Source organism: Toxorhynchites rutilus, chromosome 2 (genome assembly GCF_029784135.1).
Source record: "Toxorhynchites rutilus septentrionalis strain SRP chromosome 2, ASM2978413v1, whole genome shotgun sequence".
Lineage (NCBI taxonomy): Eukaryota > Metazoa > Arthropoda > Insecta > Diptera > Culicidae > Toxorhynchites > Toxorhynchites rutilus.
This window is the reverse complement of record NC_073745.1, coordinates 180,825,411-180,849,354: the sequence shown is the minus strand read 5'-3', so window position 1 is coordinate 180,849,354 and position 23,944 is coordinate 180,825,411. Positions and strand designations below refer to the sequence as shown.

The 23,944-nt window shown below is 38.4% G+C and overlaps 1 protein-coding gene across 2 annotated transcripts in view; it reads left to right on the top strand.

Annotated features, from left to right (window-relative positions):
* The first annotated feature begins 1,629 nt into the window (after window positions 1–1,629).
* Window positions 1,630–23,944, top strand: part of LOC129764166 (GTP-binding protein REM 1) — an 88,662-nt gene continuing 66,347 nt past the window's right edge. For both annotated transcript variants that reach the window (XM_055762998.1, XM_055762999.1), the window contains exons 1-2: window positions 1,630–2,347; window positions 12,261–12,580. In XM_055762998.1, the coding sequence (XP_055618973.1) occupies window positions 12,374–12,580 (207 nt within the window). In that variant the 5' untranslated portion in view covers window positions 1,630–2,347; window positions 12,261–12,373. The remainder of the gene's footprint in view (window positions 2,348–12,260; window positions 12,581–23,944) is intronic.

The window sequence follows — 23,944 nt, the reverse complement described above, 5'->3', positions numbered from 1 at the left end:
CATGGCTCCATGGTTTTGAAATCTGTGTTAGGGAAACATTCCGATTTGCAGAAACGCATGCAAGTACAAAAGTACCCGCAGCTCGCATCTATTTTGCTATGCCGACTGAGTGGATTTCCGAGCGGCACTCGCTTATATATCGATTGGTGCGATTTCAATAGCCTGTTTTGAAAGCAATTTTAGAACTATTGAAACAAATTTTTGGATTAAAAAGTAACAAGCATATAACGCGTAGACATTTTAACGTTCGAATGAAGTGTTCATCATACTATTTCGTTTAGTTGTTTAGTCGCTATTAACGCTCAAAATCTCGTTCTCCAGCGTAACGCTTTCGCTCTCGAAAGTTTGAACTTACACCCCAGTATTGAAATGAAACGTGTGATGATTTTACAATATGTTGTTCGTGATCACATTTTTGGTTGAACGGATACGTTGATAAACAAAATTGTCGTATTTGGTTATACGAGAGCTGCCAATGCATCCCGAAAATGTATTGTTCGGTGCGGTTTGTGGTCCGGAGGAATCATTGGCCCGTACTTCTTTGAAGATGAAGATGAGAGCAATGTTACTGACGATGGTGATCGCTATTGTGCGGTGATCTTCAATTTCTGTTAATTATAAACCAAACGCTTAAAAAATCACTCGTTTTTTTAATTATAATTAACCTCAAATTTAGGTTTCTTGGATCAGTAAATTTGATTTTCCATTAGAGAAAGAAAACAAAGGCATGAAAACAAAATTTAATTGAATGGGGAACACCTGGTTACGCTACACCACTGTTTGCGACCGTACAACTTCAAAAGGCACCCGTTCATCGCAGGGATTCGCTGACACGAATAATCTCTGGTTAAGTCTTCTGCCGAACGGTAGTAAAGTTGACATATGCATGTAGAGTGAATAGGTCGCAACCACGGACTTGCGACATTCCATTTTTAGAAGTGCTCTTATGCTCATGCTACGAATATTGCAAATTGTATTAATTTTTTTTATAGTTTTTTTAGCAATTTACACCTGTTTTGAACAAATAAGGCACATCTTTCAATCTGGTCATCTCTGGAGTTTCATGTAACAACAAGCAAGCAAGCGACAGAAGAGAGGAAAATCTCTCTTGCTCTCAACCCTTACTACTGTGACTCGTTTTCCACTCGACACCCATCGGAATGATGATAGGTCGTTGTGTTTTCCCAATCTCTCGATGGTGAACAGGATTGAGCAGATACGTTCACCCGAAATGCGAGTTTTCCACTGATTGTAAATGTAGCGTGTGTATTCAGTCTGGTGAGGAGAGTTGATGGGAGCGTGTGGTTTTTACGTAGTTTTTCCGCACGCGTTTGTATTAGTTGTTAATATTTATCATAGTGGGGATGCTTTGTGTTTTTCTGTGATAGACTACGACATACCCGGTAAAATTGCTTTACGTTTTAAAATCAGGTCCACTTGTCCCCCACTAACTTCATGAGGACAGTAATGAAGCTTCACGTATCTGTTACCAGTATCAATCAAGATCATCTCTATCTCGGTAGTAGTTTTAGTTTGCATTTCAAGCAAACGAGCCTGAAGCAAAATAACTAACACACAAATGTGAATGAAAGTCTAAATATATCATATATATTCTTTAGAAAGGTGAAATGGCGAAATATATTTCAATTGAGGAGATGCAGAAGGAAGAAAAGTCCATTTTTTGGAACTGATTCGAGTTCTGTCGAAACTCGGAATGCTAAAATATATTTCATCGCTATTCATCAAATAAATGTATGGTGTATATATCGAAGTGCGGGTGAGATATTTACTCGAGTGCAGAAAAAGGGAAATAGAATAACGTGTTGATATGCATTTAAAAGTACCGGAAACGATAAAAGCTGGCGCCAATATATAACAATGAGATGAAGAATCACCATAAAATGTCATCGTCAAATGGCATTTCTGCTATGGAAGCTTACTAAATGTTGGAGTTTAGCCCAGTATTCGTATTGAGACATCGCATATATGTTACATTAGGAATAATGTTCCAACTAGGCCAAACGTTTGAACGAGTTATTGATTTTGCTTCATAGTGAAACAACTTCAGTAATGTTGGTCAGTTATCACTTCAAAAGAAGTAGTAATTTCGAACATGATAGTATCCCTTCAGTGCATCGATAAATCTAAACAGATATATGACACGTAAGGATTATCAGTGATGAAATAAAACAGAGTTCGTGTGGCTTGATAGTGTAATCAGCGTGGCGAAAAGACGGAAGAAAGTAAATTTAGCTCACCGTGGTGCTGTTCAGTGGAAAATCAAATTTAAATTTAGAGAAATTTAGCGAAGCGGTGTTCAATCGTTGGTTACGGTTGGAAATGGAAGGTAAATTCAATACCATTTTTAGTTCATCTGTTAGACATTTTACTCAGATTTTCATCGATATCGATTTGACATTGAATGAATTCGAAAAAAATTAATAAATAAAACAGCATATACATTTCTAGATGTTGAGATGCGAACAGCAATATTTCGAAATCTGTCAAGTATGTATGTACTAGTATGTTTACGAAATTCAGTTAAACAAGCGCCGTGAGTTAGAAACATAATGAAACCATTGAGACATGTTCGGTTTATATTCCACGTTGTAGCAACAGAACGGAACGTAACGTTAAATATTCGCTTATGGCGGAATTGACGTTCGATAACGAGCTTGAGCTTGGGTAGACTGTACATTTCGTAGTTGCTCTCCGTGATTGATCTGGACCAGCGAATTTGCACAAAGAACATACTGAGTGACGGTTGGGAGTAGCAAATCATTCTCATTTTGCAAGTTTCGGTGATTCGAGACGGAATTGGCATCCGATATCGATATCGAACAATGTACTGGAAAAATAAACTATATACACAAAATTTCCCTTCAAATGGACAAAGATCGTATTTTTACAGATACCTCGACAATGAGCTTGAATATTGTGAAAATGTGATGAGGTTTAAGGGAAGAATTCAATTTCATGAATTGAAACAAGTGAGGCGTCACGATGTAAAGAATTCATTCATTGTTATCGTGGGACTCTAAACAAATAATATTAAATTATACTCGACCATAAAATCGTGCTTCGTGCCACCGCCCTTGGCACTAATGACCGCTTATGGCCACATGGCATACTTCTCACAAGATATTGCTCGTAAATTTGGAGATGAGTTTTTGATGGTATGGGGAGAATTTTCTCAAGATGACTACAGTAAAACGAACTTTAGAATCCTGCAATTTTTGTTCATTGTCGCAAACCATTACACTTGTATTTTTTTAATTTTTTTGTTAGAGTGACCATTTCCATTTTAGGGTGGTCCGAAAAATCAAATTTTTCCACCATTTCAAAAAAAAATACTTTTTTTTAAATTCATAACTTTTGAACTACTTAACCGATTTAGATGATCGACATATCAAATTTAAGCCAATTAGCTTTTTTTTTGTTTTCAAGTTATGATTTTGAAAGTTAACCGTAATTATTCATTCCATTTATTATTTACTAGCTGACCCGGCAAACTTCGTCCCGCACAAAGTTTATTTTTTGTTATCAATACCTTCAAACATTCACGTTTTCTTACTAAGCGCAAGTCCATGAGTCCAATCGCAGAACTGTTCATTGATTGATCTTCTAATCGACTCCGTTGAGTTTACCTTTTACAAAAAAAATCCTAGTACTTCTACCAAAACTCATCATTATAATATCAGATTATTTTCAGACACAATTCTCGTTCAAGATTTTTCAACCACTTTCAAATAACATGTTTCTCCGTTACATGGAATAAATGTTTGATACATAAAATATAACAGAATAAGGACAGACCCCTCCCCTCATCTCCCCTTAGAGAGGAGGGAGGAATGTCTATTTACCATAGAAACGTTTCGTTCCCCCTAAAATCTTCACATGCCAAATTTGGATCCATTTGTTTGATTAGTTTTCGAGTTATGCAGAAATTTGTATGACAGCCCACCATAAGAGAGGGGGAGGAGTGTCGAACAACTATAGAAACATTTATTGCATCCTAAAACCTCCACATGCCAAATTTGGTTCCGTTTGCTTGATTAATTCTCGAATAATGCAGAAATTTGTGTTTCATTTGTATGACTGCACTACCCCCCACCCCTTATTGAGGAGGGAGGAGTATCTAACCACCAAAAAATCATTTATTGCACCCTAAAACCTCCAGATGCCTAATTTGGCTGCATTTGCTTGATTAATTCTCGAGTAATGTAGAAATTTGTGTTACATTTGTATGGCAGATAACCCCCCCCCCTTAGAGATAGGGAGGGCTCTCAAACTATCATGAAAACCTTCCCCGGCCCCAAAAACCCCTACATACCAATTTTCATGTAGATCGGTTCAGTAGTTTCCGAGTCCATAAGAATGTCGTATATTGTCAATATATGACAACACTTTAACATATCTTGTGTTGTACTTATCGCATCGGGTCATACTATACGACGATTTAAAGACAATCTGTGCTACAAGTGTCGTTTTGACAGTGTTGTGATTGTCCTTTTCAGTCTCAAGTTATAGGGTGTCAAAGATGGAGTCCACCAATCAAGAAATTCGCCATATTTTAAGTTTTTACTACCTGCGAGGTAAAACTGCAACGAAGGCGGCCGAAAAAAATCGTATATTTTATGGACCCGATACTGTAACGATTCGCATAGCACAGCGTTGGTTTGATCGATTTCGTTCTGGTGTAGTGGCTGTCGAAGATACACCCCGTACTGGTAGGCCAATCGTCGTGGAAACCGATAAAATCGTTGAAATCATCCAAGTAGACCGGTAAGCACTCGCTCGATTGGCCAGGAACTGGATATAGACCATAAAACTTTTTGGAACCATTTGCAGAAGATTGGATTCCAAAAAAAGCTGGATGTATGGGTGCCACACGAGTTGACGCAAAAAAAATCTTTTAGACCGAATCAACGAGTGCGAGGCACTGCTGGAATGGAACGAACTCGACCCATTTTTGAAGAAGATGGTGACTGGTGATGAAAAGTGGATCACGTACCGCAACCTAAAGGGAAAAAAGTCGTGGTCGAAGCGCGGTGAGCCGGCCCAAGCCCGGATTGACGGCCAGGAAGGTTTTGCTGTGTGTTTGGTGGGATTGGAAGGGAATCATCCACTATGAGCTGCTCAACTATGGCCAGACCCTCAACTCGGTTCTCTACTGTGAGCAGGCGATTGATCAGAAGCGGTCAGAAATGATCAATAGAAATGGTGTTGTTTTCCACCGGGAGCTCGGATGGGATGTCCTATTGCACCCACCGTATAGTCCGGACCTCGCTCCATAACATATAAGTAGGAATAAGTAGGTGTTATAAGGGCGGATAATGAAGTTGCCTTCTAAATGACAACAAGTTTGCGAACAAAACGGCGCATATTTGACTTAAATTGGATAATTTTAAGTATGTTAAATAAAGCGTCAAATTTCGATCAGAAATACGACAATTCTTTTCCCCCAACCCTATATATAGATAGCTGACATGGTTTCGGGACCAAGAGCGCCGAATTTTTTAATATTTTTTCTTGAAAGCTAAGGTTTTTACACATAACATATGTCGAAACCAGAGAGGCGTTTTTTTTTCGTTTTTGGCTTTGTTTTTTCTAAATAACTTCAATCACTTTATTCAAAAAATTATTACTTTTGAACTACTGGACCGATTCAGATGATCGATATATCAAATTAAAGCCAATTAGCTAGCCTTTTTTTGTTTTAACACATTTGCCAATAATTGGATTTTAGTCGTATACATCCAGTCTAGTAGCATAGCATATTGAACGAAGACTGAAAACATGGAAACTTTGAAAAATCATAACCAAAAAACGAAAAATATTTAACACATCTCTGATGTTGGATATGTTATGTGAAAAAAACTCAGATTATAAGAAAAAATATGAGAAAATATAGTACCTTGGTCCCGAAACCATATAAACTATAAAAAAACTAATAGGGTAAATGATCTTGGTTTGTCCAATTTAGGGTGTTTTCGTGCAACTAGTAAATGCAAATCGATTTTTATTCATGAAAATCACATATAATCAAGACGAGTTTGGGTTTGTTGTCCTAAGTCTCTAGTTGCTAATTCTGCCATAAGGCGTTGAAATTATTCAAATATTTATGTTCTTTAACGATTTTCCTCAAAGAGAAATTATGATCATGGTTTGTCCGAAAAATGATCATGGTTTGTCCAGTTTTAGAAATCAATATTTTTGAATGAAAAAATCGAATTTAAAAGTAGATGTTGCATTTATCATTGCTTGAGTTTACTGTCATCATATTGATCCATTCATAATGTAGACTTTCTTCCAAATATTCTTTTTTTTGCATTTTAAAAGTGTTCACCACAACACATTATCACAGAGACACTTTATTTCTGCTATGCGCGAAGGACATCATAAACGAACGGCAGCGCGCCAAGCGATTGCCATAGAAATCATGTGGACAAAACAACATTAGTGAATCGGACAACTCATGATCAGAATTGAAGTCATTCAAATGCATTAATTACATGGTTTAGCCAAGTAAATCTGATACAAATGGTGCGCAAACATGATGTTTACAATATTTGTAAGTGTTATAATCCAGAAAAGGTCTGAATACGTGTCAAATAATCATCTGGTGATTGCTCAAAGGTAAGCTCAAGTGAGGGGCGCATTGACACCAATAGAATTTGGATTTTAACATGTGAATCCGTAAAAATATACTCTAAAACTACTGTAAATCATGAAGAAGACAATATTATTTATATGTTTTGAAATATAAGAACACCTAATTTGACACAGGTGCGCTGAACTAGAGTATTCATAAATATGGACAAACCATGATCATATTTTCGACTGGACAAACCAAATTAATTTACCTTACAATCAATTATCACAAAATCAAAATATTTTTTTTTTCTCGCAAGTCTAATATTTTTAAGAAAAACTATCTAATTGACTTAATTTTATGTGAATCGGTCCAGTAGATCAAAAGTTATGAATTTGTGTGTTGGAAAAAAGAGGAAAATTTGATTTTGCAAACCATCGGTTAACTTTAAAAAATCAGAACTCAAAAACGAAGGAGAACGCCTCTCTGGTTACAACATATGTTGTGTGAAAAAACCGCAGCTTTCCAGAAAAAATATAAAAAAATATAGTGCCCTTGGTCCCGAAACCATGTAAGTTATAAATAATAAATAACTATGAAAAGTCATAACTTAAAAACAAAAAAAAAACGCCTCTCTGGTTTCGAGATATATTATGTAAAAATTCTCAGCTTTCCAAAAAAAATATAAAAAAATATAGCACCTTTGGTCCCAAGAAAACTATAAAAAAAAACAAATACATTCATAACGAAATTCAAATTTCTGGTATTTTTCCAAAAAAAAAAGATCAGCTAATTGGCTTTAATTTAATATGTCGATCATCTAAATCGGCTCAGTATTTCAAAAGTTATTAATTTAAAAAAAAAGTAATTTTTTTGAAAAAAGTGGAAAAATATTATTTTTCGGACCACTCTAAAATGGAAATGGTCACCCTAACAAAAAAATAAAAAAATACAGGTGTATTGTCGTGTTGTGATGTCGCAAACCATGACAAAGAACAAAATTTCCACTTTCCACGAAAACGTGAGAACCACTATATCGGTTTGGCATGGAATGGCTGTATATTCATCGATGAAACGGTGAAACGGGACCGTCTTCAGCCTCTAAAACTCTGGAGGATCAAATACCTCCTCCACGTCATGCAAGTTATTTTATTATCTCTTTTATTTCTATTGATCTGACTTGGCGAGAATCGAAATCGGTTTGTGGTCAATACGGCATGATAGCTTTGGTGACGTTCAGTTGGCAGGTGGTAATGGAATGAAAAAGTTTCCAATGTATTTTATGAACATGACAACAGTATTATATTTGAAAATATAATGTTAACTAATTTGTAATCGAAAATTTTTTTTTTAATTCTTTATTTTTGAGACTTTCAGCCTCCTGGGCTGGTTCGTCTCAGAATCGAAAAACATGTTAAAATCACTAGCGTTACTCTTTCCCCTGAAAATGGGGAACGGTCAGCACTAAGCGTAGCTTCGATGCCATAAGAATCAAAATATGGGCTGAAGTACCACTTAAATTAGTGCCATATGTCGGCACTAACAAGGTGACTTAAACTGGAGTTACATCGTTTGTTTCTGCAGCATACGGCTTTACTCCTCTTCTGAAGGACGTTAGCTAAGTTTTTCCGCCGACATAACCGAACATATCCGGTATATCCGTTGTTTTTCCGCCAATCTAGGAATTCAATGCCGAATGTATTTTTTGGACAATTTTACAATAATTGTCATGAATGTCATTATTTTTTGTTGTAAAAAATTATCCCCTTTCGTTGCACATTGTTGACGAAGATTAAGCCGAACAAAATTGTTTGGGAAACCAATGCATATTTGATTTCACCACTCAACTTACATTTTTCTGTCCGCTCGCTTCATGTTTTACATTCATTTTCCTGCGCTCATCTTCACCAAACTGCGCAGGGCGCTGTAGATGTTTGCTCCAAATACTTCTTTGTATACATTGTGTACTATTTTTAAAGTGAATGCTGCTCCATTTTCATGAAACAGATACCGCTGTTTACATTATTCGTTTCATTGAGATTATCGTTATATTTGAATCTGTCCACGGGAGCATTGGACACCATGCTGCAGGTACAATGATACATTAGAATGTATATCAAAAATATTCCACAATGGGATTCCGCATTCTGAAATGGGAAAGAAGTTTTTGTTGAAGTTGAGTTATCAGTCCAATTTGATAAAGATATCTATATCATTTTGGTATTCAGTTCGGTTTCCTGTTGATATTTCTGTAGGATAGCGGGTTTTGATTACCCCAAAATGATATTTCTAGTGCAGCGATACCTATCATTTCAGCGATTTACAATATTTCTAGTGCAGTGAAAACTCCTGTTTTTTTTATATAGAATTTCAAAGAAAAAAAAATTAAATTTTTTATACACCATTTATTTTATTGAAAAATAATCTTACACAGTAGATCCTAAATAGTACGTTTACAGTGAAAAACTTTTCAAGTTGCTGCATTTACAACGAACATAAACGGAATTTTCGGCCGGCGCTCTAAAATCGTGTTTTTGTTACTCAAAAATGACTCCCAAATTGATATCGTGAATTTTTAGGAGTCCAAAAAATTGGAGTATTGCCATATACCTTTAGATGGTTTTGGCTAAGTAAAATATTGAAATAATATTCCAAGTGCAGCGAAAAGAATAAATTTTGTTGGTGACAATATAGTTACCAGTACTCGTGGAAGAGTTAAAGTACATACTAAGGTACAAAGGAATGGAGAGCTGCATCGAATTGAAAAATTTGAATTATTACAATACCATGCGTCTCCATCTAATTTGAGAATTCAAATTCAAGAGTGTAGTAACAATCAATCGCTTCAAAATATTTTGATGATGACGACACCAGAGAGTTGACAAAGTACTTCGGTTATTTCACAACGGACCTGACAGCTATTGTGATCGTATTATTCACGTGAGTATTGCAAGGTTTCTATAAGTGGGGATGAACCAAGGGGTCATCCGGAATAGAACTTCTTCTTGCAACACAGTTTTATGTGTACAAGCATGCCAGGTGATTTTTTCAAATGTCTTAACATGGAACGAAAATTAAAATTTATGAGTTTAGAAATGATAATTTGTTTGATAAATCATTGATTAAGTGAAGCCAGATTAAGCCAGTTCTTCCACAAAAAAACGGAACTGTGATAACTCAATTTATTTATTTCAGCTACGAAGTTTTGGTTGTAACTCAAACCATATTCATAAAACTAATTATTGAAACGGTATGTAATCGGAAAACCTTCGATTTGTGAGGTGATCGTTTGGAAGATCTAGGTCAATTTATTGCATAGCACAGGTCCAAAATATAAAAAATACAATGTCACAATTATTAGGGAGTCTTCGTAGCCACTTGGTTACGCGTTCGCTTACCAAGCGATCGATCGTGAGTTCAAACTCAGGGCCCTCAATTGACCATCTTTGTGTTGTTATAGAATAACTACGTCCACGCAACCATCATCAGCGATGGAAATCGACCCAAGGTGGAACAAAGATCGATTCATCCATACAACTGCCTCTGCTCTGCAAGAAACATCGGGCTGCTGTTCTATAAATAACCCAACAATGATCAATATCAACTGTCTCCGCTGTTGAACAATGGAAGAACAGAAAGAATACCCTTACGCTTAAATGGCTACTACTGTGTTATTTACCATAATGTAATGGAACAGAAAACTTAACGCCTAAATGGCTACTACTAACTACTGTGTAATTTACAATTTATAGAAACATAAACATATGTACATGTACACGATTAAACCCGGCTCTGTTTCAGCTAAAATGCTAATGAGCCTGATAAATAAATAAATGGGATAAAAAAAAATGTCACAATTATTCGAATTCTCGAGCCCAAATGAACTAATGTCTTCTAGAGACAATATGTAATCAGACTGCTTGAAGTTCTCCAAAATTTGAAGTGAAAGTCGCTTTGTTATTGAATTCATTCTACAATATATACTTGTGGGTTTTCTGCATGGAAAAATTTGAAAAAAGCAAGTGAATGACTCCGAGACAAAAGTTTTCGATGATTACTAACAACAAAAGTAAACAAGTGACACAGACGAAAAAGCGAGCGAATGACACTAAGGTCACGGTGATACTGCCTGCAGCTTCTTACGAAAATAAGGCTGCACGAAACGCATACAATCGTGAGAAGTAAACAACCACAAAGAATTGTATTGGTGTGGTTACATTGCTTCCCACTTGCTTCGTTCGAATTCGTCAGCTTCTATCGAACAAAATAGTTTGTTTCTTTTCGTCAGTTATCGCAAATCAAATATTCGTGCGTACTCCGAGCCAGTGTCACCTTACCCTAAGACATATCCATACTTCTATTGACGATATTTTCGGCCAATCGCTATAATTTAATGGAAATAATATCTCTCTAAAACCTACGTACGTTATCATACGTTATCTTCAAAATGTCTTCACAAAATCAAATGTCTTCAAAATTGAGACATGTCTTCAAACCTGGCGTCTCTGTGTACAAACACGAACAGTTTTCAATTGAAATTGAAATAATTAATTTGTTTACGATATGCCTAGATTGTACCTGAAGGCAGGTATCTTTAAGGTTCCTCGGTATATGTATATAAATTTACTCAGATTCAAACATTGTTCATCATATACTTGATTCAAAAATTTCCAATTGCTGTGGAAAACTCATATTTCCTCCAACCCAAACGGAATAAAAACTTTCATTCGAATCAAAAATACTCATGTTTTGGAATTGCTCCATAGTGCTCTGAATGCCAGCACCTGATCGAATGGCAAATATTGCTGATACGAAAAACCATGTTAGCTCTCTTGAAGCGTTCCTCTCGAACATAGAAATCTAGGATATCGTAATTCAACCAATGCAATATGTTTGGATAAGTTGCACGAGCTTATGGTCATCGGGGTTCTGCAATCACATCTCTCGCCGTCTAGTTCTATTCTGCTAGACTAATCATTGCTAATCAAAACTCCCGTATTCTTGATTTTGCATTGGTTAATGAAAATATTATAAGTGAAAGTATTGTTTGCAATGCAGCTGGGCCACTAATCAACCTCGTTTTGAAACAATTCGCAATTCGCTGAACTCAGCGTTGAAATGTAGGTCTCCACAGTATTCGTGAATGTCGTCGTTGGGATACAAAGATTTAACTTTAATCATACTGTTTACAAGTTATTGTGTTAGAGAGGCCTCGAACTAATTGGTGAACTCATGAGATCGCAACCTGTGTAGATGACACAGAGGATTACAGGCATCATAGCACGCTACCGAGCTATCGGTCACCACTAATGTTGTACAATTCACCCACACATGAGGACTATGTCACCCGGTTCAGATCCTACCTCTGTCCGGTACTCCGTCTTTAAAGTGTCAATCCTCCGAAAGGCTTACTACTTTGGGGGCGAAAACAAACGAAAGTTTTCTCTATCCTCTCGTCTATGAAATTCCCGTAAAAGTCGCGTTTTGTATCGTTTGCAAAAAAACTGCAACTCAAAAAACACGAAAGCATGATCGCGTAAATATAAAACAAATCTATTAAATTATACCGAGAAAAACATCAATAATTAATAATTAGATTTATAGCGATCTGCAGACTCCACAAAAATATGTAGCTATATAATATATTCTATTGTTTCTGTTTCAGATATGCGCACAGGCCTAATTAAAACACACGCTTTACGTTCACCTTAAATGAACTTCCTGTATCTGATTGCGAGCACCAACAATAAAAGCTCTGTGCAGCTGCTATAACTGTTTATGGCTATGGCAGATGACATATCACCCGGTAATCGTCCACCTTACAAGAAACGCAGCTCATCGATATCAGCACCAGCATGTGCAAGCTTAGAAACAATCGTCAGCCCTCCGTCCGAAAGTGGCACCCCGGAGGGCGGTACTCCCGGCTACAGAAGACGGAGGCCAGCGACCAGATCACAAAGTGCTCGTATAACCGGGCCTAGATCGGTAAGTGTTTTTGTAGAATAATAATCTCAAAGTGTATAAAACATACATGGTCACTTTAGGATCGTGTCAGACAAAACATGAACAATTTCTTAACACTTTTTTAACATGGCGAAAATGGAAACTCCTGATTTGGCATCTGTATTACTCTTTTATTAAATTAATGAACCACGCCGATTGGTATAAAAAAGGCAAGCAAAGGAGTTTAAAATTTATAACTTACAATTCCCCCATAAATAAATAAAAATGCTCGAAACCCGAAGAAGGAATCGTCCGATTTGACCCATCTTAATTTTGATGTATTCGCCTCTGCCCGTAGATCAATGCTATGGAGAGAAAAAATCGGAAGTTTTTCGGAAAACTCTGAAGGAAGGTCGGAGAATTGATTTCCATATGTTCTAAAATTACATCACGATAAGCGTTGTCGGTCCATTCAATGTTTGCGCTATCGAAATCGAGCTTTGTTTGAAAGTGGAAATGGATTTTCAGGTGAAACAACGCACTCCTATATCTATCTATCTATGTAAATGAAAATGTAAGGCCAAATGTGTTGCTCAGCGTGAAACCTTAAGAAGGGATCGTCCGATTTGAGTCGTTTTCATTTTGTTGTATTTGTCTTGGCTCATAGATCAATATAGCGGATAGAAAATTCGGACAATTTCCGGAAAACTCTGGAAGTTCAGAAAATTCGCCCCAAAAGTTCGAAAATTACATCACGATAAGCGCTGTTAGGCCATTCGATGTTTTCGCTAACGAAATTGTTCTTGGTTTGAAGGTGGAAATGGATTTCCAGGCGGAATAACGCATTCCTATCTATATAAATAAAAAAGGAAGGCCAAATGTGTTGCTAATCGCACAGATGGAAAGGTTCCTTTTGAGTCGTCTTTATTTGTTGTATTCTACCCATAGATATGTCTTGATGTGAAAAAGTTTAGAAATTTGTTCTAAATAATTCATATCAAAAAAATAATTTTGAGCGGAACGAAGTTCGCTGGGTCAGCTAGTTACTAATAAACTCAGTGAACTCGGGTGAACTACTCGGTTCGGGAGCACATTTCTCATGGCATTATGGCACTTGAATTTCAATTAGTGATTGAATGAAACTTTTATCGAATTCAATGTCTTGTATTCATTCAATGAATTTTATGAAGAGGTTGACCGAATCACATGTTACCTAATTTCAATGCTTCATGGTAGACTTGTTCAGATTTTCAACATACCGTTCTGAATCATATTTCGGACACTTTGTTCTAATACCTTGAAATGCTTAACGCACCGATGATATAACTATAAAATTAATATCAAAATTGCTTTTTAGAGTAATCCCTTGGTTTCACTATCATTTCGTATGAGAACTACATTTGAATTATAACATAATCGGCAAAAATCTGACAACACTACTCACTATCGTTTGTGTTTGACGTTTCCTTAGCGTGAGCACGTAGAATTTACCCGTTCATTAATATTTAAATTTCTCCCATGTTCCATCAGTTCTCATCAGTCTTCAAAATGCAACCCGGTGCTGATGTGTAACAAGATTTTTGTACCCGGTTGAGCTCCCACTCCTTGCGCACACATGCGCTCGGGCAAATGAGCACGCTCTGAAACACAGAGATTTGCACCCAGTGTAAAGCTGAGTTTTACGCTGAAATTTGCGCTGAGTTTTACGCTGGAATTGGCGCCGTGCTTGCGCCGTATTGCTATACTGCGCGCTTGAATCTGAATTGCTCTCTCTGTTGAGATATTTTTCTTCACACAAGCGTATGCGGTTCAAATGGGGGCGCGCTGTTGTTTTTATGGTTTGTTTAGAACGAACGAAGACAAAGCGAGCGCGCGCTGATGAAAATTAAACTCAAGCGCAGCGCTGCGTTTGTTTTCTGAAGACTGGTTATCATCATCGTTAACAGTTCACTGTAATTGCTTGGTAAGTGTTTCGCAGTTGACTATAAAAAATAATCAAGTGTAATGTAATTTTCGTTCAAAAAATTGCAAAATAAAGTGTCCGAATTTTTTTTTTATAAATAGTGTCCGAAGTTTGATTCTTATTCGCTTCATTTGAAAAGCATTTTATTCGATGATTTTTTTTATTTTTTTTTAACCAAAATATATATTTTTATTAAGGCTCATATGGCGTCAGCCCAACAGGGCCGGGAGTTCAATATTTCGACAATGTTTGCTTACAACTATGTTAGAAATAAGTAACCGATTACTCGCGGTTGGCTCGAGGTTAGTATTACAAGTGTTCTCATAATTGGGATGTTGCAGTCTATTGAACGTGTACGTGTACCCGACATTGGATACTTCCTATTGGGATGCAGCTGACCGTTAATCAGCAACGCCCCCCTAGTCTGTACTCCATATCTAGCGTGGCGCGTCTTTCTCGACTCGAGGAATCCAGGATAGAATGCCGGCGTAATCATCTGCTCGTGTAGAGATGTCATGAGCGGTACAACCTTTGGCTCTTGTTGTATCATCAGTGGACTGCACAACTTTCGGCCCGTGTATCTATAAAGAGTGTGTGTATGTATTGCCGCGACTAAGTAAAAGTTTATAGATCGGATAGGAGGGATATGAAACAGCGACACAACGAAGGAAACGTCATTAAACGTTGACATCGGCGTTTCTGAGGAACAGGTATAGATGGAGCAGAAGATCAGGATCACGGCTACCTAAGACGGACGGGGATAACCGATTGTGTGCCTTGTGCCCTCAATGCTCTGTAGAGCTGAAAGCGGGCAGCATGGAACCGGATACACGACCAGACAATATGCTCGATGTCGTGGTAGCTAGATTGCTTGCTGCGAGCCCAATGCGATAAAGATGCGCGTTTAGGTTGTAGTGATTGGACATAAGCCGAGATATCATGCGAATGAAATCACGACCTACATTCAATCCCTTGAACCATGCACTCGTCGAGACCTTAGGGATAATCGTGTGTAACCAAAGACCGAACTAATCTTCACTCCACATGCGCTGTCAACTTACGAGCGTGTGCTGACAAGGATGATGATGATGTTGAATTAAAGAGGCTTTAAACTTTTCAGTTCATTCGCCTCTAGCCTTGAGAAAGGCCTTGGGTTTTTTTTTTTTTAAATCAAATTTCGCGCATGCTTCCTCTGCTCTCGTTTCCGGTAAATCATGTATATAGTGTAATAATTGTATAACATATGCTGGAAGAGAAGTACGTTAGTAATGGGAGGCATATTTGGTCACCTGGTAGTAGAAATAAGAAATGATTATATCAAAAACGCTGAAAGAAAATAAAATGAGAAATGATGTCTAGCCCAGGAAGCTGAAAGTGAATTATATGGTAATTAAAAGATGTTAATTGACTTGTGTGCCATCCACGCAAAATTTGAATTCGTATGTCGGAAAAGAGCCTTTTTTTTACAAAAAATTAAAATCTGTGTATTTTGTTGTGAGTGTGTGTCTAAGTGTGTGTGTGGGTGTGTTTGGTTTGTGATATCTAACTACATATCTAACTAATTTTTTTTTTTTTTTGTTTTTTGTTTTTTGTTTTTTTTTATATATATTTATTACTTTTTTTTTATAAATAAAATGTGTGTGACCTAACATATGTAATACGTTGGTAACACATATATTAGCTCACAAGCAATAGGTGTTAGTATGAATGATGTGGTTAAGTCTGTAACATATAGTAAATAATTGTATAGTGGTTAAATAAGCTCCAAAAGATCCGTCTCCTTCAGGAAATGCAGTAATTTGTCCTCCTCCAAGTTATCTCTTGCTAGGGCTGTCCTTGGGTTGTCAGCTATCTGAAACTTAGTTCTCATAAGGTTGTAACGTGGGCAGACAAGTAGAAAATGTTCTACGGTCAGCCTGACGTTACAGGTATTACAAATGGGTGGTTCGGCTTTTTCGACCAAGAACCTGTGCGTTAATTTGGTATGTCCAATACGAAGACGTGTTAGACATACTTGAAAAGATCTTTGGTTTCTATCCATCCAAGGATGGGTAGTGTTTTTAATTTTTCTCAAAAAAGTATCTCTGCAGATGTTCCATTCGTTCTCCCAGCACGTCATCAGAGATGAGTTAACCCATCTGATTATATCATCAGATGGGACGCTTGTGCTCCATAGTTCGGATGTTCTCCCTTCTTTGGCTAGGCGATCAGCCTCTTCGTTACCGCGGATTCCACAGTGACCTGGGATCCAGCAAAAGGTGATATCATTTTGGGCAGTTTTCTCTTCAATTGCGAGTACCCATGGATGTTTGCTACTTCCGCTCTCAAGAGCAAGAAGCGCGCTAGCAGAATCGGTGAAAATAACCGTCTTTCTGTTGTGTTCGCACTTTGATGTAGCGATAAGAAGTGCCGCTAATTCAGCTGAAAATACCGAACAGATATTTGGGAGTTGGAACTTAACTTGCAGGTTATTAGCAAAAATGCCGATACCTACTTGTAAACCATCAAAGGATCCATCTGTAAAGATCTTGTGGTGAAAAAGGTATTTACTGTGGATGTGGTTGTTGAAAATGGCCAAAACTATGCTGCTGTTTTCACCAGCTCGCACAGAGTTTTTAATTGACCAATCAATCTGAGGTTCCCGTTTATACCATGGTCGAAGGTTAATAATGGGAATTGGTGCAATCGTTGGAAGAGTGGTTCGGCATGTATCCTGCAACCAGTTATTCACTCTCACAAGTGAGGATTCAAATGTTGGATGTTTCTCGAGCGTTCGTATCGCGCGCGTGCTGTAGAATCTCGTGAGGAACAATTTGAAGGGTAAATTGCCTGACTCAGCGAGTAACGCTTTACTTGGGCTAGTTCTAAAGGCCCCTGAAGCTAGTCTTATTATCTTTTGATAGCTAGGCCTCAGTTCTTCAAGCGTTTTCCAGGTGGCACGGCTGAAGAGTTCAATACCGTAAGTAAGTTTGGAATAGACTAAGCTTCTTCCAATGTTGAAGATAGTTTTGCGGGATCCTGTTCGGCTTCGACCGCTTATAACGCTAACTAAGTTAAGGCGGTTTTTAATGTCCGATATTGTACTCTTTATATGTTTATTGAACGTGAGTTTTTTGTCCACCATAACACCGAGAATTCGTGCAGAGTTGACTCGTTTAATGGAACTACCGTTCAGAAGATAAGAACGTAGTTTTTTCCTGTGACGCTTATTGTTGCAGCAATGAAGAACTTGAAATTTTTCAGCTGAGATCCTAAATCCCACGGAATTCGCCCAGTTATTAACAGACGAGATTCCCTCCTGAAGTCTTCTTCTTGCTAGTACTGGGAATGGGTTTTTTGAAATTAGCAGAATATCATCTGCGTATAGCAAAGCGTCAATATTTTGGGGTATGGCATCAAATAATGATTGCATCGCTATCAGGAAAAGAGCAACCGATAGCACAGAACCCTGTGGCACTCCATTTTCTTGCAGTTTACTGGTGGAGGTGACTCCTCCGAGAAGAACTTTGAAGCTACGATTTTGTAGAAAACTGCGAATTATCTCGAACAAATTACCTTCGATACCCCATTGATGGAGTTGGTCCAAGATATTATATCTCCAGGTTGTATCGTAGGCTTTGGATATGTCCAAAAGAGCGAGTTCCCCGTGGAGGTGGTCTCGCGTGATCACGTGAAGGTGTTGATCAAGTTGGCTGAAATACGTGTTGGTACCATTGCCTTGACGAAAAGCATGTTGTCGAGGATCCAGGAGATGACGTTCTTCAAGGTTCGTCATCAATCTCCGTTTGATCATTCTCTCGAAGACCTTACCTAGGCAATTGAGAAGGGTGATGGGACGAAAACTAGTGGCTAGTGGTTTTTTCTCCATCGGTTTAGGGATGGGGATGACTAGCCCTTCCTTCCATGAGTCGGGGAAACATTTGCTAGCCCAAAGGTTATTATAAATTTGGAGCAGCGACGTTTTGACGTGGAAAGGTAATTTTTTTAACATGCTGTATTCTATTTCGTCTGGTCCGGCTGATTTGCCTTTGGACTTACTAATGGACCACAACATTTCTTTCATAGAGAACCTGATATTGTAAATATGAGGTTCCCCTGAGTCCGAGGGAAACTCTGTAGTCTCCGCGGCAGTTTTACGAGCTTTGAAGTCGCTTTTGTAGTTGGAGGTGGCAGAAGTACTAGCAAAATGGTCAGCTAAATGTTCAGCAATAGTTCCGGGATCATTGGTAGTGGTACCATTGATCATAATGGAATAGCCTCGCGATCTTTTTTTGCCACTGATTGCATTAACCTTGCTCCACAGTTCACTAGAAGTTGTCTGAGGGCAAAAGTTATCTAGAAATTTTAGCCAGCTATTTTGTTTAGCTTCCGCTATAATTTTCCTTGCTCTAGCTCTAGTGGATTGAAAATCAGCTAGGGCAATTACTTTTGTCTCACTACCGTCCAGTTGTCTTCTAAGCTTCCTCAGCGCTTTTCTTCTGGATTTAATGGCCTGTTTGACATCATTATTCCACCATGGGACTGCCTTCCGGCCGGAGATACCACTAGTGCGGGGTATATTAGCTTCCGCAGCTGCGAAAACGGCTTGGGAAAACTCCTCTACTGAATAGTTACCCTGTGCAGGTAACAGATGCGAAATGGTTGATTCGAAACCATCCCAGTCGGCAAATTGGTACAACCATCTCCTTCGCAGGAGGATTTTTGGATTACTGGTCAGTGTTCGGATGTGAATGGGAAAATGATCACTTCCTCTTAGATCATCATCGACACACCATCTGACTCTGGGCGCTAGGTCCCATGAGGTAATCGTTAAATCAATTGAAGAAGTAGAGCCAGAGTGTTCATCCATACGAGTATGTTGGAAGTCGTTCAGGATGATGAGGTTAAGTTGTTCAACGATTTTTAAAATAATTTTACCTCTTAAATTGCATCTTTGGCCACCCCATACAGTATGGTAGGCGTTAAAATCACCCATGATTATGAAAGGGTGTGGTAATTGTTGAATGGCATTGTTCATTTCTGCTTCCAAATTACTGTTACTATGCGTTGGGGAAATATATATAGAAGCGAGGGTTAACCGTAACGGTCCCGTGAGTTGGATTGCGCATATCTGTAACTGTGATGAAATTTGGATGAGGGTATGTGGGAGATGGCTCAAAACAGCGAGGCATACTCCACCCTGGCGTGAGGTAAGTCCCTCACGGAAGTACCACTTGTATTTACCTTGTAGTGAAAGGTTAAAATCGGGTGTAATCTTAGTCACTCTGGCTTCTTGGAATGCAAGTGTTAGTGGGAGATGTTTCTCCTCAGCTAACATTAATTTAATTTCATCCATTGACCTACTAAGCCCACGCAAATTCCATTGAATGGCAAGTTTTCGGTTGGATGTTGAATTTTGGACAACAGGTGTACTGTTTTTGTGTGGAGTGTTGAATTTTAAGAAATGTTATGGAGGCTCTTGAAGGGTTTAATTAATTTGGAAGGAGGTATATCAGAAATTATTTTGACTGTTTGTTACCTTTGGAAGTCTTGGTCTTCAGTCTAGGGTCAAATTTTAAATAATTTGGTATTGTTCGATTCGTATTGGGTACTGTTTTGTATGAAGTGGATGGTTGAGGGTCGGCCTGTTGTGGGGCGGCCGGTTGAGAGATTTCTGGTTGTTGGTTTTTATATCTTTTCCTTGTTTTATCATTAACGCGGAAATTTTCATCTTCAGATGATTTCAAATCATCTGAAGTTGAAGTTTTTGAATTTTTGATTTTACGTTTATTTAATTTTGCTGATTCAGTTTCCATGGGAATTTCTGAATCAGTTTCGGAATCGGAAGTGGAGATGGTAAATTCAATGTCTGGCTGGTTAACTATCGGTGTGGAAACCGTTTGGATGATTGGGGTAGGGTTGGGCTGTGTGCAGTTGCACTTACAGCGATTGCATCCCGTGCTTTGAACTAAGTTAAGTCTCTCTTGGACTTTGCTTGCGTACGAGGATCCATTTACTTTGGTCTGGTAGCTTTGTTTGGCTTCCTTGTACGATATTCCTTGGTCTACCCTCACTTTGGTAATATTGTTTTCTGCAACCCATGCGGGGCATTTTCTATTCGTAGAAGGGTGGTTGCCACTGCAATTTACACAGAAGGCAGGAGCGTTGCAAATGAAGTTCTTGGCTGTTTCTTCATTGCCTAGTTCTGGGTGTGCTTGTCCACAGTTTCGGCATAATTGGATCTTGGTTCTACATTTTTTTGAAGTATGTCCGAATTTGTAGCAGCCGAAGCACTGCATAGGATTCGGATAAAAATTGCGCGTGGGGGCGCGGATAAAGCCAAAGTTAATATATTCCGGGATTACAGTACCTCTGATGGTCAAAATCAGGGTTGGAGTTGGAATTAATTCCTTCTTAGTTGGGTCCATACGGGAAATTCTTTTGATCGCAATAACTCTTTGGTCAGCAAGCTCTTTTAAAAGTACAGCTTCTGCCATATCAATCACATCCCTACAGGATACCACGCATTTGCGCTGGTTCAAGGTAGGGTGATAAGTTATCTCCACAGGGGTTTTGTCAATTAATGACTTAATACCCAGGAGCGCATCTACATATTCCTTGTTACGAATATGGATCACGTATTGCAAATTATTGTTCTCATCACGCTGTGGTCTCGCGTCCTTGAAATCGCGATCCGTAACAGCTTGGATGGTTTTGGAAACAACGAAAGGGTTTGATGGTAGATTATTCTTGCCAGTTGCTTTGAGCAATAAAATTTGGAGCTCCCCACATAAGGGGTCGGCCCAGAGAGGAGAGGTGCGTGTGGTGGGCACGCCATTATAAAGGTTTGTTGACTTACCGGCACTGCTGGAAGCCATGGTAGAGGCTGGCTATACCCGGGAGGTACAGCCAGGGGGGTTGATGTAGAGATACACACTAAAAATGGCACTAATGCAGAATAAAAAAAAGAAAAGGCTCAACAGTTTCGGAGCTTGTTTCAAAAAAGTTTTTTTAAATTTCACTAGAAACACTACTTTTAATACTATGAAACACTACTATAATGTCTATGAGGTTTAAAGAAAAACTGTTAAAATATCACTAACACTATGTACTGCTGCTGGGGGGGTGCGCCCCCGCACCGGAGAAACGGTAGTGTGGGTACACCACCACTCTGCAATCCAGGATCCAACACCAGCTGAAAATAAAAACCACCACCAGAGATAAGTAACCAGTAATAATAATGTGGGGTATATATAAGTGAGCTGCAAAAACGCGCCAAAAACAGGGACCGACGCTAGGGGCAGTGAAAACTACCGGTATCGAAGGCCACCAACCGTCTAGGCTATTCGGTGGCCTCCTCCTTGTCCTCGTCTTGTACACCTGTGGGAAAAAACTTTATTTAGGACTGATTAGAGCCTCAAGGAATTTCCTTTAGCATAGAACCAGTTGTATGAGGAGAAAACTTCTATTTTCGCTACTCTTTTCCAAGGGGCGCTACAAACATGACCGTCTCGGTTGAATGTCAGAAGCACCGTACGCTGACAAGGAATGTGGAAAAAATCATTATAAAGAATTTGCCTTTCAAAAAGTGTGCCTTTTGAAGCGTCCACCTTAGCTAGCGAGTTCGTTTTCTCACGCTTTCTCTCCCCGGAATCGAGCAATGAGAGGGAACCCATACTAAGGTAATCTTGAATAATTTTTCAACCAAAACACTCAATAGATGTCTTATTCTTGTTAGGAAATAAGAAGAGCGTTTATCAACTTTCATTGAGCGGATTGCCTCTATTGAGCTGAGCAGTGATGGTAAAAAATCACAATCAACGATTAATGAATAAGTATATCCCTCTAGTCGAATGTTTTTAAATCACCCTCAGCAGGCGATGCTCTTTTATACTTCATATGTACACAGAGAGAATACTTGGAACGGTGAGCTACCAAGATCTCAAAAAAGCAATATGAAAGAGGAATCCCCACCAGAGTTGCAAAATCTCACACTCACATTACTGACAGCGCAAGATATTGAGACAACATCAAAATCAACCACCAATGCCCCTGCAGTTCATGACAAATGAACATTACATGCAACCGACACTCCGTCACGTGGAACATTTGGTTTTTGCATTATTCCCCACACTCATTCGTTCCACTGTCTCACTGAGAATTTACGCTCGAAATTTTCATACGCATCTTCGATCAGCTGACAGTGGAAGGGAACAAAATTCCGTACAAGGAAATATCATCTCACTGACACCGCGTCAGACGTTTAAATGCGTGTTCGTGTGTGTTTTCCTAGTATGTTTCTAGCCCCGGTCCCATTTTTGTGCCGCTTATTGCACACACATCGATGGGCAACGGCACATTTGAGTGCTGAGTTTATGGGTGTATGACCAACGAAAATTTCACCAGGACGCAATGAAAGGTGCTATTTTCGGCTTGAGCATTCACTGACATCGAGAATGAACTGATATTTCTGTTGATGGAACGAAAACTATATCAAAACAAACGAGATGGTGAGCCAGCGGTCATAGTCACAGCGGCACCGCGATAGAAAAATGTGAAGAGTGTCGGTGGAGATATTTTGCACTGATAAAAATTGCTTTTCGATTTCAACATGTTCTTTCGAAATTTTGCATCCTTGATCCCCACTGTATGCACTCTCGAAGCATTACTTCTACTACTCGAGGTTTATCGTGAGTGCAAGCCACAAACGATTAATCCCATCCCATAGAGCGGATGATGAGTTCTTGATCGGAACTGAAATCTTACGACACTCATCGAGGGATTTTGAATTCTCTATTGCACTGAGCGCAGTGAGTGGTGGACTCAGTTATGTGTCGATTTTATTTTGCTGTCGTCTCCCGCCCGATTAACAGCAGACGGGAAATGGATGCAATTGATTAATTTTATTACCAGCAGATTTGGGCGAATCTCATCCCGCCCAAAATCGTATTTTAGATTCAAATAATTCTGAACATTCACATTTCTCTTCGAATATTTTTTCTAATAATTTCTAATAAACAATTTGTGATTTCACGAAACACTTTTCGAATTCAATGGAATTTAAGATCCTTTTTTATTTTGTAGATAAAACGGATCACATATTTGATTAATTCAATTCTGTGTGGTTACGTTTTTCGTTGCAAATAAATGTAAAGAATAAGTATGGACATTGTTATTCATATATCGTGGACTTCCGACATATGTGGCAGTAGATTTATTGAACGACCAATGTTTTTTATATATCCCTTATATATAAACTTCTTGCATCTCTTGAGTGTACATACTGCTTTGTCCGCAGATTTGTTTGGTTGAATCTAGTTAATTTCAGGTATTCAATTTCCATATTGTCGAATAAATACTGTTGGAACAATCGGTATCACAGAAAAGATTATCAACATCCTACCTAATCATCAAACGGTATGCGAAGAATTTAAGTGAACTGACGGCCTATATGCCTTGTGAGG